At 33.4% G+C, this 14,693-nt stretch overlaps 1 protein-coding gene across 1 annotated transcript in view; it reads right to left on the reverse strand.

The window, feature by feature from the left end:
• Positions 1-5,301: 5,301 nt before the first annotated feature.
• The window catches only part of LOC145328232 (uncharacterized), a 31,921-nt gene continuing 22,529 nt past the window's right edge, over positions 5,302-14,693 (reverse strand). Inside the window, exons 11-12 of the mRNA XM_080171840.1 lie at positions 11,448-11,512; positions 5,302-5,454 (exon numbers count right to left, since the gene is read on the reverse strand). Of these exons, the coding sequence (XP_080027966.1) occupies positions 5,364-5,454; positions 11,448-11,512 (156 nt within the window). The 3' untranslated portion in view covers positions 5,302-5,363. The remainder of the gene's footprint in view (positions 5,455-11,447; positions 11,513-14,693) is intronic.

Below are 14,693 nucleotides of genomic sequence, written 5' to 3' on the forward strand. Positions count from 1 at the left end.
TACAACCGCTGCACATTGATGGCGGCTGTATTCCCAAACTTTCAGTACTCAGGAACTCCATCTTGCTGACCTCCAACTTCACAGCTTTACAGGCGACAGGATTTGCAACAGTCCTGCCATCTGCAGACACAACTAAATAGCCTGTACCAAATAAGCTTCTGTACAGTCTAGAATCACCAACCATTTTATCTGCACACGGGAACATAGCTGGTGTTAAATGGCCGATAAGAATATCAATCTTACCGTCGACCATAGAAAAATTATCAGGCTTCATGTTGAAAATGTCGGCGGCGGCTGTAGGATCAATAGAACGCAACCCTTCTTCAGTACCAATGCTGGGCACTACCGCCCACAGTTATGGAATCTCAGCAACAAAGATTTTTTTATCCAATCTTGACAAGTGAGGTATTTTTGGAAAGAGGAATATATATAGAAAACGCCTATGAAAATTAGAAAATCCGCAGAAATCATATTTGCAAGTTATTTGCAAAAATCTGCAATGCTAATTTGCAAAATTAATTTCATGCCTTAAATGACTTATTTAGAAAAAAATCTTTTTATGAAATGTGTTTATTTGTAAGTTTAGAACATAATTAAGGCAAAAAAAATTTCTTTAGTGTTACTTTTTTCACCTTATATATGAAAAAAGCAGTTTCTCACATGTTATGATAAAAAAAGGTATAGGAACAAAAAATTTGTTTTTTCTTGATGTAAACACAATAATTGGCATAAAATCTATCATCCTAAATGTAAAAATCAGATATAGAATCCTATTTAGAGCTAATATAGTGCAAAAAGCAACCAAGACATTTTTGCAAAGTATGAAAATCTGAAGAAAATAGTTCTTTTTGCATTTGATATACATATCAGATAAATGTATATAAAATTAGTGATTAAAAACTATAAAACATGTTATAAGTTTTTTCAACACTGTCATTGATTAAATTGCACTTTTAGGTTTAAGAATTACCGAAGTAGTACATAAAAACTCTTTTTATGATGTGATTAAACAAAATAAATGCCAAAAAACCAACTACAAAATGGTCTACTGCATTATAAAAAACGCCTAATTGTTGATTTGAATTTATTTTGTTTAATAACTTAATAAAAAGAGTTTTTATGTGCTAATTTGGTAATAAGTAAACCTAAAAGTGTATTTTAATCAATGATAGGGTTGAAAAAGTTATAACTTGTTTTATAGTTTTTGATCACTAATTTTATAAACATTTATCTGATATGTATATCAAAATCAAAAAGAACAAATTTTTTCAGATTTTCATACTTTGCAAAAATGTCTTGGTTACTTTTTGCACTATTTTTGCTCTAAAAAGGATTCTATATCTGATTTTTAAATTTAGGATGATAGATTTTTTGCCAATTATTGTGTTTACATCAAGAAAAAACATATTTTTTTTGTTCCTATACCTTTTTTTATCATAAAATGTGAGAAACTGCTTTTTTCATATATAAGGTGAAAAAAGTAACACTAAAGAAATTTTTTTGCCTTAAGTATGTTCTAAACCTATAGATAAACACATTTCATAAAAAGATTTCTTTTTAAAAAAATCATTTAAGGCATGAAATTAATTTTGCAAATTAACATTGCAGATTTTTGCAAATAACTTGCAAATTTGATTTCTGCGGATTTTCTAATTTTCATAGGCGTTTTCTATATATATTCCTCTTTCCAAAAATACCTTACTTGTCAAGATTGGATAAAAAAATCTTTGTCGTCGAGATTCCATAACTGTGTGCCGCCTCCAGAATATGTGAATTCCGGTTGCGGTCAACCAAACAAATCTTGACTGTAGGACATGCTTGGCTCTTTCCATCTGCCAGAGAAATAGTAGCTGTGCGACCAGTTGATGGCAACTCTAACTTCTTGGCAATACTTCTAGAAATCAACGTCAAATTTGCTCCAGAGTCCCACATGGCATTGACGGTGACTTGACGTTTGTCAGCCGCCAATGCCGTGAGCTGCTGCAACATCAGCATAAAATTGTTCTTGCTAAACAATTGTGATTCATACACTGCCGCAACTTGTCCACCAGCAACAGATTCGTGTAACAATGAATTATGAGGCTGGTTGCAGCTGTCTATGGTACAGCTGCCAAGTTTATCGGCTCTGGGACAATCGGCCACCCGATGCCCTTTTTGTAAGCAGAGCAAACAGGCGCCTATCTTCTTGATGAAGACTTTGCGTTCAGGAACAGACATATCCCTAAACTTGGAGCACTTAAACAACAGGTGATCAGAGTTACAACCTTCCGACGGGCAAGGCTGTTTCTTCTTGGTCTTAGCTGGAGACCCAGGTTTACCAACGGCTGTAGCTGCGGCCGCAGGATTACCTTTCTTCTTGGAGGGGGTGTCTACATCGATTGAACACCTCATCAAAATGGCGCCACGCTGTTCCTCTATAATCTTCAACAGCTTAGGAATATTTGGGGTATCCATCGAGCCCAACGCCAGGTTGAGCTTGTCTTGAAAATCACGTGGCAACTTCTTGGATAACATCTCCAGAAGGATCACGGTCAACCACTGGCTTGTGGTGACTTCCTCATCATCATCATCTTTAGTCAGCTGCTCGAGCTGGCTAACTGCACCACCAAACTCTGCTAAGACTGTCACAATCTGGTTGGAGTCCGACGGTTTAGGCTTCTTCTCCCATTGGTTGAAAAGGCAGAGCATCTGACGTGTTTTGGACTTAAAACGTGCGTCGAGGTAAGCCCATTGAGATTCATGCGATTGAATCTGAATTAACTGAAGTCTCAACTCTTTATTTTTGCAAACCTTTTCACTGCTCAACAATAACTGTAAATATGACGGGTCCTGTCCTACGGTAAGCTTTTTAAAATTGTCCTTGAAACTTACGTAGGCTGACTCTGAGCCGTCAAAGCTTGGAAGAAGGCGTTCGTCGACACGATTCATATATCCTGGCGTGAATATAGAACCGGTGCCGAACTGTGGTGTGCCAAATGGCGACACAAATGGCGATGCTGTCGAAGCACCCGCCGTCGTTGTAGGCGGCTTCACAGGTTCAAGCTTAACCTCAGCCAGCCGTTTCATCAAAGCAGACAAAGTGTTTATAATTGGTTCTGGTAAGGGAAAGTATGACCCTTTAATAACTTTCACAATCTTTAAGCATCGATCATATAGTTCAGCCTTATGGTCAGGCAAATTATCACCAACTAAATCAACAACACTTTGAATGTCACTAAGCTCCTCCATAGCATCTAGAGCATCTTTCAGAGCGTTATAATCCTTTTGCACAGTAATTATATTAGAATAAATGTCACTAAACTCCTCAAGCTCTTGGATTCTCACACCAAGCTTGCTAAAACCGACCATGATGCTATCAAATGTCTCGAACTTGTCATGGACAAGGATTGACTCCTTAGTGAAATGTCTAACATCAAGCTCTGAAGATTCACTGACCAACTTCATCACTTTATTTAGTTCACTGGTTAGGGCCTCGACAGCTGGGCGCAGCCGTAATCCCAGTTGAGCGCCTTTATTCTTTTTAGGACCCATGATTGTCACAATAATTAACTGTACTGATTACGATTATAATAATGCGTGGTAAGGTATCACAACCAACACATTCACAAAACTTCACAGATATTTTCTTAGCCGCATCTGTTCTGTCTTGTTTTCATTGTTTCGGAACGCATGCCTTGCCGTTCTCGAAATCTTATCTCCAAGCCCTCCGAATGACCAACATAGCGAAGTTTACAAATGTGTATTTATTACCATGAAAACAGTGAGTCTAAAACAAAAATATAAAAATTAATTACATAATATTAATGGTTTATTATTTTTGTAAGATCGAGGTTGCGTGATTTCAATTTAATTAAAAATATAAAATTTCTAAAAAACTTTAAATTGGCACGAAACATATTAAATAGCATCAGAAATTGATAATTTTAGATTCAAATGATCAATAAAATTAAGGAAAATATTCGTATGTCAAAAGTTAGCAGTTAAATGGTCTATTTGTTGAAAAATTAATGTTTTAGATTTCTTCGTAAAAATATACCATACTACGCTTATTATTAAGAATTAAAGATAAATTTTTACCACATATGATGTCAAACTAAGCAGGAAGGCTTATTTGAGATCTTCCACGGATTAGAGGGCATGTATATTCAACCAATACATTATTTTCATTCACGTAGCTCTTCACATGGGAATCATCAAAGGAAAAATGCGCGGCTTCTTGTTTGTTTACAAGCGACGCGCGGAGATAGTTAGGAATGCCGCGTAACACACTCATTCTCTGGTGTAAGGAAAGGGGAATTAATGGGTTCGAACTTGCCAGGGAATACAAGAAAAATCATTCCAACACAATATGTCAAACTTGACATGATGGTATCCGAAAAAATAATTACAATTTAGAAACCAATTTTAAACTTATTTTTTAACATCTTATTTTTTTGCTTTTTAATTTTGAGGAAGATTAAAACAGTATTATAAAAGAAGAATAATTATAATAAAGTCTTTAAATAGCAACTGTGTAATGTTCGTTTGTCTGTCTGTCTGATTTGTAATTACATTCCTCTTTATGGATGTTGTCATCCTTGTTTTTATATTTCATCACATAATGTATTGTGTACCTATGTATTAATATGATGCAATTTCCATTCGAGCTAAGAATAGAATATCAATGATGTATCATATTTGTTGGTTTTATCATCTTAAATTTGTTTTTTTGATCTTTAAAGTAAAAAAATAGAGGGGGCATGAGCTATATGTAACTCTACCCATAAGGAGGGGGACACTAATAGCGTCACAAAAATAAACACAGCCGACATAATAACAGAAAACAATTTGCAAGCAGACGAAAAGGGAAGGGGATCATTGCTAAACAGGAACTTTGTGTCAAAGTACTAAATAAAATATGTAGAAATAAAATATATACATGAAAAGATGGAAAAGAGTAAACGGCCCGGGACAAAGTTTAAACATGAACACAAGTGATGAAAGTCACGTAGAAAAGTTTTACAGTACAAAGTGCAGAGATTTCAAACACAAATCGGAACACAGACATATACAGTTTTCTAAGGAATACGACAATGGCTGATAAATTGATGTACTGTACATCCCAATACATACAAAAAGTTCCCTTTTTGTAGATACAACTAGTGGTTGAAACGTTTGTACACTCAACTTAATGAACAAACCAATTCATATATTAGTTTTACTTATTTAGAAGTGAAAACCATCTTTCTGAAAATAATGGCCGCACCCCGCTCTCTCCCAAAAAGTCCAAAATGGCTAAAGGTGAATTTTAAAAACAACATATTATCAAACAAATATTTATTAAAACATTTTACATTAACAAAAACAACATATGATAGAAATCTTTAAAAATCAATAATTATAATTCTGGGTACATTTTCACTCTCCATATGTTCGCATTTATCAAACAGTAGACTATGCTTCTTACAAGTTGTTCTAAAATAAAACAAGAATGACAAAATTCATAAAAGCGAAGCTTTACAAATTTGACAGTAGAACAAACGAATATCAAGAAATATAGAGTAGCAACGCATTTTATTTTAAACATTATTTGAGGAAAATTGCGTTTAAATCTATCCCAAAATTACGTGGAGGATGCTTGATGATATGGCCATGGACATTCTGACTTGATCGTAGAGATGCTTTGCTTATAAAATCATACAAAATTACCATGGTAATCCTCATTCTTAGACGAAGTGAATAGGATTCATATAAAATATTGTTTTAAAATGTACCTCACTGTTATAGGAACATCGAAATGACATGTCGTTTAAGGACTAATGTACTGATCCAACCAAATTTAGAAAAGCTTCTCTTATAGATAGATAGATGTATTTCAACATAAGCATACAAAATGATAATAATATTTCTTACACATATTTACAAAATTTTATGCATAGTTTGGTACTTTCATAACCTGGGTTGGCCGTTGCAAAAGCTGGAAGTACCGATTTAAGACAAACATATTCAAATGATTTTTTAATGTTTCTAGCTACATAGAAATTTTAATCAGATAATTAAATTGGATATATACATATAACATATAAATAGGTTTAAATAGTATAAATAAATAGTAAGGTATTAATGATGCTATTTACACTATGATACAATGGGGTTAGAGAAATTCAAATTTTGATAGTAAATTAAGGCAAATTTTAATTATTTTTACAGACAAAACATTTTTGCTTATTACAATTAAAACTCTTATATTTATCTAAAGCTTTCTTTTTGATGAGATTTTTAGTGGAATTTTTAGTTTCAGCACACCTTATAGCAGTGTCTAGGTTGTTCCATATTTTAACAAAGCAAACATTAGGAAAAGTTTCTAGAGCTTTATGTTTAGGTAAAGGTACTTTTAATTTCATTACTCTGTTGGATAACATTGGTTCAAAAATATTATTGAATGAGTCTGGCATTTGTCCTGCAAGGAAACTTTTTACAAAGCTACCTATGTTAACAGTCATAATATCTTCAAGTTTAAGTAAATCAAGTTTTTCAAGTAATGGATCTACATGAGCATTGTACTTTGCATTAGCGACATATCTCACAGATTGCTTTTGTTTTAATAATAATCTACTCATTCCCTCACATTTAGCATTACCCCATGTTGTAATAGAAAATTCCAAGTGCGATTTTACAAGGGAATTATAGATAGATTTACGAATTTTAGTTGGTGCAAACTTTTTCAATTGATTTAATACAAAATTAGCACTAGATACTTTGTTAATAACTGAGTTTATATGGTGTTCCCACGTTATAAACTCATCTAGATGAACACCTACAAATTTAAAAGATTTAATATTACAATCATTTCCAATTCTTTCAATCTTTTCACCACCAATTTTTATGACTAGAGAATCTTGGACACACTGCATTTTTTTGGTTCTAAAAACCATAAACTTAGTTTTGGCAACATTAAGTGAAAGTTTATTTGCTTGAAACCAAAGTTTAGCTTTTTCTAGTTCAATGTTAACCCTTTCCTCTAATCTTTTTAAATTGCTATCACTGTGTGCAAAAATTGTGTCATCAGCAAAAAGTGAAGAAAATATATCAATTGCATTTGGCAAGTCATTTATATATAATAAAAACAGTATAGGACCCAGAACACTACCCTGTGGGACTCCATGGGTTATGTTTTGAATAGATGATTTGACACCATTAATTTCTACATATTGAGAACGATTATTTAAATAAGAATGAAACCATTTATTTGATAAACCTTTAAAACCATAATGGTTTAGCTTGGTTAAAAGAATTTGGACATTGCAAGTATCAAATGCCTTTTTTAAGTCAATGAAGCACCCCAGTGTGTATTCTGGTGTTTGAGAATCAAGACCTTGGTATATTTTATTCAATAATTGAATTAAGGGCTGTGTTGTGTTGTGCTTGGGTCTAAATCCATACTGATGTTTATAAAGAATATTGAACTTATTTAAGTATTTAAACATTTGACAGGCAACTATTTTTTCCAGTAGTTTAGAAAAGGCATTTAATATACTAATAGGTCTATAGTTATCAAATGAATTATTCCTTCCTGATTTAAAGATTGGCAAAATTTTAGCGCATTTATAATTGTTTGGAACAAAGCCATGTTTAAATGAAAGATTAAATAGGTGAACAACAGGATCTATAATACTTGGCATAATTTCTTTTAAAAGTTTAGTAGAAATATTGTCAGGTCCACAACTTAGTTTAGGTTTTAGCTTATTGAGAGTAGAAAAAATTATTTGAGGGGTGATTTTTTGAAAGACAAAATTTTCATTGACTGGAACCCCAAGGTAGTCATTAAAATCATTTTCGCAAAATGGAATTTCATCTGCTAGGCTGGGACCAACATTAATAAAAAAATTGTTAAAACCCTCACAAATATCTTGAAAGTTTTCATAAGATCTGTTATCATCAGTAAAAAGATTTGGGATAGAATGCGTTTTTTTATTCTTGTTAATAAGTTGATTAATTGTAGACCAAGTTTTTTTCATGTTAGACGAAAATTCATTGAATTTAGAAAAATAGTACTCTTTTTTGGCTTTCCTAACTGCAGATTTATAAATATTATTTGCAATGACAAATTTTCTATTGCTATCAACGGTTTTATCCTTAAATTTTTGTCTTAATAACATTTCTTTTTTCTTTCTTAGGTTTAATAAAGCTGGTGACATCCAGGGATTTTGGGGGATAACTCTTTTGTTGGGTTTTATAGTTTTAAAAGGGAAACATTTTTCAAAGTTTTCATTGATAACATTAGAAAAGTTTTCAAAAGCACTCTCTGGATTACAATCTGTAGTTATGTCAGACCAATCAAAAGAGGATAAGGATTGCTTAAATATTTCAGTATTTTCATTAGACATATTTCTTTTTTGTATAAAAGAATCTTTGTTTTGCTTAGGATTACTAACATTTAAGTAAAATATAGGGAGATGGTCAGATAGACTTGAGTAAATAAGTCCGGCATTGTAATTATCCATCCTTTTATTTGTAAAAATGTTATCAATCAAAGTGGCACTTGTTGGTGTAATTCTGCTAGGTAATGTAATAACTGGTAAAAAAGAATGAGAGATTAACATATTTAAAAAGTCGTTGGTTGGAGAATGTTCATTATATTTAAGCAGATTAATATTTAAGTCAGAGCAAAGAATTATTTCTTCTGCATTCATAATTTTGAGCGAAGTTAGAGTTGTATTAAGCCAATCAGAAAAAAATTGTATATTGCTATTAGGTATTCTATAAATATTTGCGATTATCTTAAACTTGTTTCTTGAAATGTAAACTTTAATTATTAAAGATTCAAAATTGTCATTAAAGCACGAGAATTCTTTGATAATTTCATAGTTTTTTAAGTTAGATAAATAAATAGCCAAACCCCCTCCCCTCTTTACTTCCCTATCTTTTGAGATTAGATTATAATTATTTAGACAGACTAAATCTTGATTTTTGATTCCCCACGTCTCTTGGACACATAAACAAGAGAAATTAAAGTCTTTGTTTTTGGATTCCTCTATCAAGTCTCTAAGATCATTTGATTTATTTGAAATACTGCGAATATTTAAGCTTAAAACGGAAAAAATTTCACTTTTATTACTAACTAGCGATTTAAATTCATTTTGATCAACATACTTACAACTATGCCCAAAATCACTATTCAATACAAGCTCATTCTGACCATTACTTGAAATTAAATCTATATCATCATCAAAGCCCTATAATAACAGATAAGTTTAAATTTTACAATTAAAAAGTGCCAGTTTGGAAAATTAATTTTATAAGTTATACTATTAAACCCCAAAATAGTAAACTTGATTATCATATAGTAAGAGATTGGTGACATACAATAGAGATAAAGTGTAGAGTGGTGACGTTAGTTTAGACATATATTAGATTTGATATCAGAGAATGATTTTTAAATTTAGAATCAATTTAATTCTTTTTCACATATTTTGGCTTTGTATCAGATTTAACACCAACATGGTTAGGCAGATAGCTGTCGATATCACTTATGGTGTAAGTAAACGAATTTTCACTTTTGGGATAGTAAGTTAGCCAAACGGGTTTTTCGCCTTCTTTGACAGTCATGTTAATGTCTCCATTTTGGTTTGTATCAAATTTGTGAATGGATCCTTTTTTCTTTAGAAATTTGATATGACCTAAAATCTTATAACGATTTTTAGTTAGCTGGAAGTTTATAAAGAACCTTTGTCTGGGAATGTATGACTTTACCTTCGGCCCAGGATGTGAAGAGTCACATTTCTTGGTCATATCCTCCCCCTCCTTCTTGTCCCCCTCCCCCTCCTTCTGGTCCCCATACCCCTCATTCTTGACCCCTCCCCACGCAGAGCCCCGCCTCCATTTTTCGGTATATCTGACTTCTTTACTCCTCCTCTTTTGACAGCGGAAACCAAATCAAAATAGGGTGACCCATTTTTTCTGTTCCAAATTTTTAGCAGGACTGAGTTGTTTTTTAGTTCATGTACTGCTGTTATGTCAGGTTCAGGAATTCTGACTCCGTAGCACTCCTGGACAAGATCTAATGTCCTTTCTGTCAGAGTTCTTGTGTCCTGTTCACCATGGGGTTCAAAGAGACTTTTCCATCCTTTTTCAACATTAGGCGGGCTAGTAAGTATAAAGTTGCCCTTAAGATTACGTTGCAATGAGTAATCTGCCGTATTCAACGCTTCTTTAGCCTCAGCCTTAGCAGTCTTCACATCATCCTTCAGATTTGTGCATTTGCCATCTTTGCCAACAGTTTTCCACTCTGATCCACTAGTGGAAATTATGTGCTGGCAAACAATAAATAGGTAGTTTAAAAGGGCTTTGTTGTTATTAACATCGACTTCACACTTTTCTCTTCCTATTTTCTTGTTTTAAAATGTACCTCACTGTTATAGGAACATCGAAATGACATGTCGTTTAAGGACTAATGTACTGATCCAACCAAATTTAGAAAAGCTTCTCTTATAAAAAATTTACTGAAAGCTGTTCAATTTAAATCTTCTTCCTTTTGATTTATGTCATATTATTTGAATTTTAGGAATATTTTGGGGAATAAAAATGTTTCCTAGAAAAACTTTAAAAAAGAAATTGTTGATTTTTTTCTCAAAGGCCATTATAAAGTTCATATCAAAGTCCTTATAAAAGCAACATTTTCTATGTTTCATAGTATCATACTTTCCATATGCTTGGCAGTCAATGTCAATAAATCTCTCAATGTGACATTTTTGATAGATTTTAACAAAAACAAGGATGACTACATCTATAAAAGTGGAGCTCTGAAACAGTAGGCCAAACAAACATTTACACTTTAACGAGTGTCAGAACTGAATAAGCAGAATATAAATGTTAAGTTTTAACAAAATGGTCATTTAATTTTGTGACAAAACTTCTTGAATACAGAATGCTGTTTAAGGACATACTTAGATTTATAGTACTTGATCATAGAGATGCTTTACTCATAACATTGTACCTTTTTGTAATATGAATTAGTACTCCAAAATCAGATAAATAGGATAATTATATCATACAAAAAATCTGCATTTTAGAAAAGTACGTACGGACTTTCAGATAAAACAATTCCGGGACTTATGTAAAGCTTCCCTAAAAGGGAGAGCCCGATTGGTTCAGTGGTTAACTAAATCTTAATCCTTTATATAATAATAGCGGCTACGCCTCTAGAGGCCTCTATTGACACTTTGAATTTAAAAAAAATAAATACGTAACATTTCTATGTTGCCTTCAAGTCTCTACGTAATATTTCTATGTTACGCTTAAGTCTCCACGTAAAAACATTTTGATTTTTTTCTGATTTCTCTTGGGAGGGTGGTGGTACCCTCCCCCAAAATAGTCCCGGGACCGATCGGTTCAGCGGTTAGCGAGATCCTTCGGTACAGACATACAGACAAACACACATCCTGTTACTGTATTATGAGGATGATTACCTTGTAGATTTAGTGTAGCATCTACCAATCTTTCTCCATATCTCTATCATTCTTGAAGCAACCTCCTAAAAAATTAAGATTAAGTAAAGCAAAACAAACGTTCAACGCCACCCCTGCTGTTTATTCTATCTCATTTACTGTGTGTGAAAGATAAAGTGCCCAAACTGAGTGACTTTTAAAATATGGGTATGACACATAATTGAAAGTTGGAATTTTTTTAATATTTCAATCCTCGTGGATACAGGATGCCTGCAAACTTTGCAGAGTCATCCAGGTAAAGAGCAAAAAATATTTTTTGACTTAAACAAAGCAATGTTTGTTACCAAAATACTAAAATATCCTCTAGTAGTACATCCTTATATGAAATACAGTTGTTCAAGTCAATTCAGGTTCCAGGTATAATCCTGCAGCTCCTGATCCTCCAGGCCTCCAGAAATCTTTAAAAGGCTCCTGTGACCACAATTTTGAACTTAGAGACTTCAAATTTTAAACCTTAGCTTTTCTTACGTGTTTATGTGGTACACCAACAGCTGACCGATCCCCTAATAGCTATGCTCCTACCCTGTTTATTTGCCTTTGTTATCAAGAGAAGCGGGCTATAAATAGAATCTAGATAAAGGCATTGTCCTGTGTCATTGTTTAGCAGCTGCAGCACACCAGAGGGGCAAGGGGGAACTGCCTTCCTCTTTCCCCTTCCCTTACCAGCTATGGAGCCTTCCCCTTTCACCCCAACTACACCTTCACCCACAGATTACTTCACAGATGACGCCTACCACCACCCAGGCATGGTGACTGTTGAATCCACCGCCCTCTGTTATCTTTTTATATCTTGTACAATTTACTATATATAATACTCTGTTTCATGTTAAAAGTTAGTTCTAAATAAACCACATTTGAATCAACAACTGCAGTTTTACTCCGGCCGCCGATTAAGCCCGCGGAATTTATCAGACCTTACGCCACTTGGGTAGGGATTCGAACCGGCACCCTACAGCATTTAAAAAACATATTAAGATATCCGCCGCAGTTTTCCTGCCGACCTGCCAAGTACAGCTGCGGCCGCCGAAATTTATGTTTTGATATTTTTAATATAAAAATACATAAAAATAAACATTTTCTGAGAGTAAATTGTTCTTCTAGCTTCAAAAATAAGAAAATTACAACCGTTTGAAATTTTTAAGTAAACAAGGATGACAACATCCATAAAAGCGAAGCACTGAAACGGTAGGACAAACCGACATTAATACTTGTCTAGTGTCAGAACTGAATAATCAGAATATAAAAGTATAAGAGTCGAAAAAATTGTAAGTAAATTTGATGAAAAACTGCCTGATACTGGATAATGTTTATGGACATACTTACATTTTTAGGACTTGGTTATAGAGTTGCTTCGCTTATAATATTGTACTTTGTTGTCCCAGGAATCAATATACCAAAAATCAGATCAAACGGATAATTAAATCACATAAAAATTTGTTGTTAAAAAAGTAGAAAAATCAACATGTTTAAAATGAACGTACGGACATTCTGGTAATGATTATAGAGTTGATACGCTTTCTAAATCGTACCTAACTACTACAGGAATCACCATGCAAAATTTGAAATCGATAAGACAATTCTAACATGCCTAAATTAACGAAAAAAGCTATCTATCTCGGACGGACGGACGGACGTACGGACGGACGGACGGACGTACGGACGGACCGACCCTAATTATAGAAAAGCTTCGCTTTTAAAAAGGACCTAAAAACAAATATTGTTGAATAAAAGAGTGAGGGAAGTGAAAATTGACTTTGACTCACTTAAGGTCGGAAATTCATTATCAAACAGGGGACTTTGTAGCTTTCTAGCTCTAATAGAGACTGAGGTAAGTGGGGGGGGGGGGGAGGGGCAGGCGCCCGGCAGTTGAGGGTTAAACTAGCGAGTACGCACTAAGAGAACTGTAGGACACCTGTAGGAAGGAAGGAGGATTTAGTGGAACTTCCGCTTTTAATTTTAGTTTTATAAAGAAAAAACTAAAATAATATAAACATAGTTAATAACCTTTCCTGTACCTATAAGAAGCTTCACTGAAAAAAAGACCATCTTGGCCAAGTGGTTAGCGTGATATTTAAGCAACAGATAGACAAACAACCTCTTACTTTGATATGCGGATTATATATATTTCGCTACTTATGGACAATTAAGTTCTTGTTAAATTCAACTTATTTACTTTTTATTACATGTTAAATTTTTAACCTAAAGAAAAATGATCCATCCTTGACGAGAAAGAAATAATAATGGTGCTTTCAAACAAATTACCCTTTTGAGCACTGAATACCTCTCCGCTTTTTTTAATCAAATTGAAAATATGGGGGGGGGGACGTAGTTTTTAAATATTTAAGGTAAGGTTATATTAAGTATTGGATATCCCCGCAAATGAATGAATAAGTATAGATGTATAACTCAGACAACTACTTTTTTGGCTGCCAGCAAATTACTTTCTGCTCTTTTGTAGCGACTTGGATGTGTTAATTTTGCTAACGCTGTTATCTGATATTCAAAGACCAAAATGAAAATCGGCACAGGGTCCCAACCCCGTGAGTAGAGTTAGCCCATTTTACATAAATACTCCAGAGTTAGGGCCCGCAGGATTAGGGTCTTTTTTTCACAGGTGATAGGCATCAGGAAAGAATCAATTAATTTCCAAAATAATAGAGGGTGCTGGCTATGAGTGCTCAACTGGCACTTTGTGTAAACGGACCTTTATAATTTATTAACCAAAGACAGCAAAGATGAAAAAAAAAATGAGAAAGTTTCAAAGAAAATCTTGGATGATATTTAAACTTTAAATATTCACAGAAAAAGTTAAATGTTTCGCAATTGTTAGAGAGGGAGGGGATATTGGACTCTCCTTCATTGATTTAAAAACTTTGGATACCTATTATCAAATCTTTATCTGATGGTGCCAAACCTTTCAACGAATGATTTTTAATTTACAGATAGGATATTTTTACTTATCATCAATTGCATCTATCGCCTTATTCTTTCAGATACTTCTTACCTTAAGAAGCGCAGCTATTTCATAAATCTGTTTTTGTACAAGTATCTGATCCATATATTATAAAAAAAACATGTATTATTACCGCACGCCACTGGAAGTGAATAGCCGCACAACTAAGAATACACATAAACTACTCCCACAAAAAGAGATTTATCTTTATTTTTACTTTTTCATTTAGCTGTGAAGAAAAATATTGTTTGTAT

The sequence above is a fragment of the Acartia tonsa genome, chromosome 9, assembly GCF_053477335.1.
Source record: "Acartia tonsa isolate MP-2025a chromosome 9, ASM5347733v1, whole genome shotgun sequence".
Lineage (NCBI taxonomy): Eukaryota > Metazoa > Arthropoda > Copepoda > Calanoida > Acartiidae > Acartia > Acartia tonsa.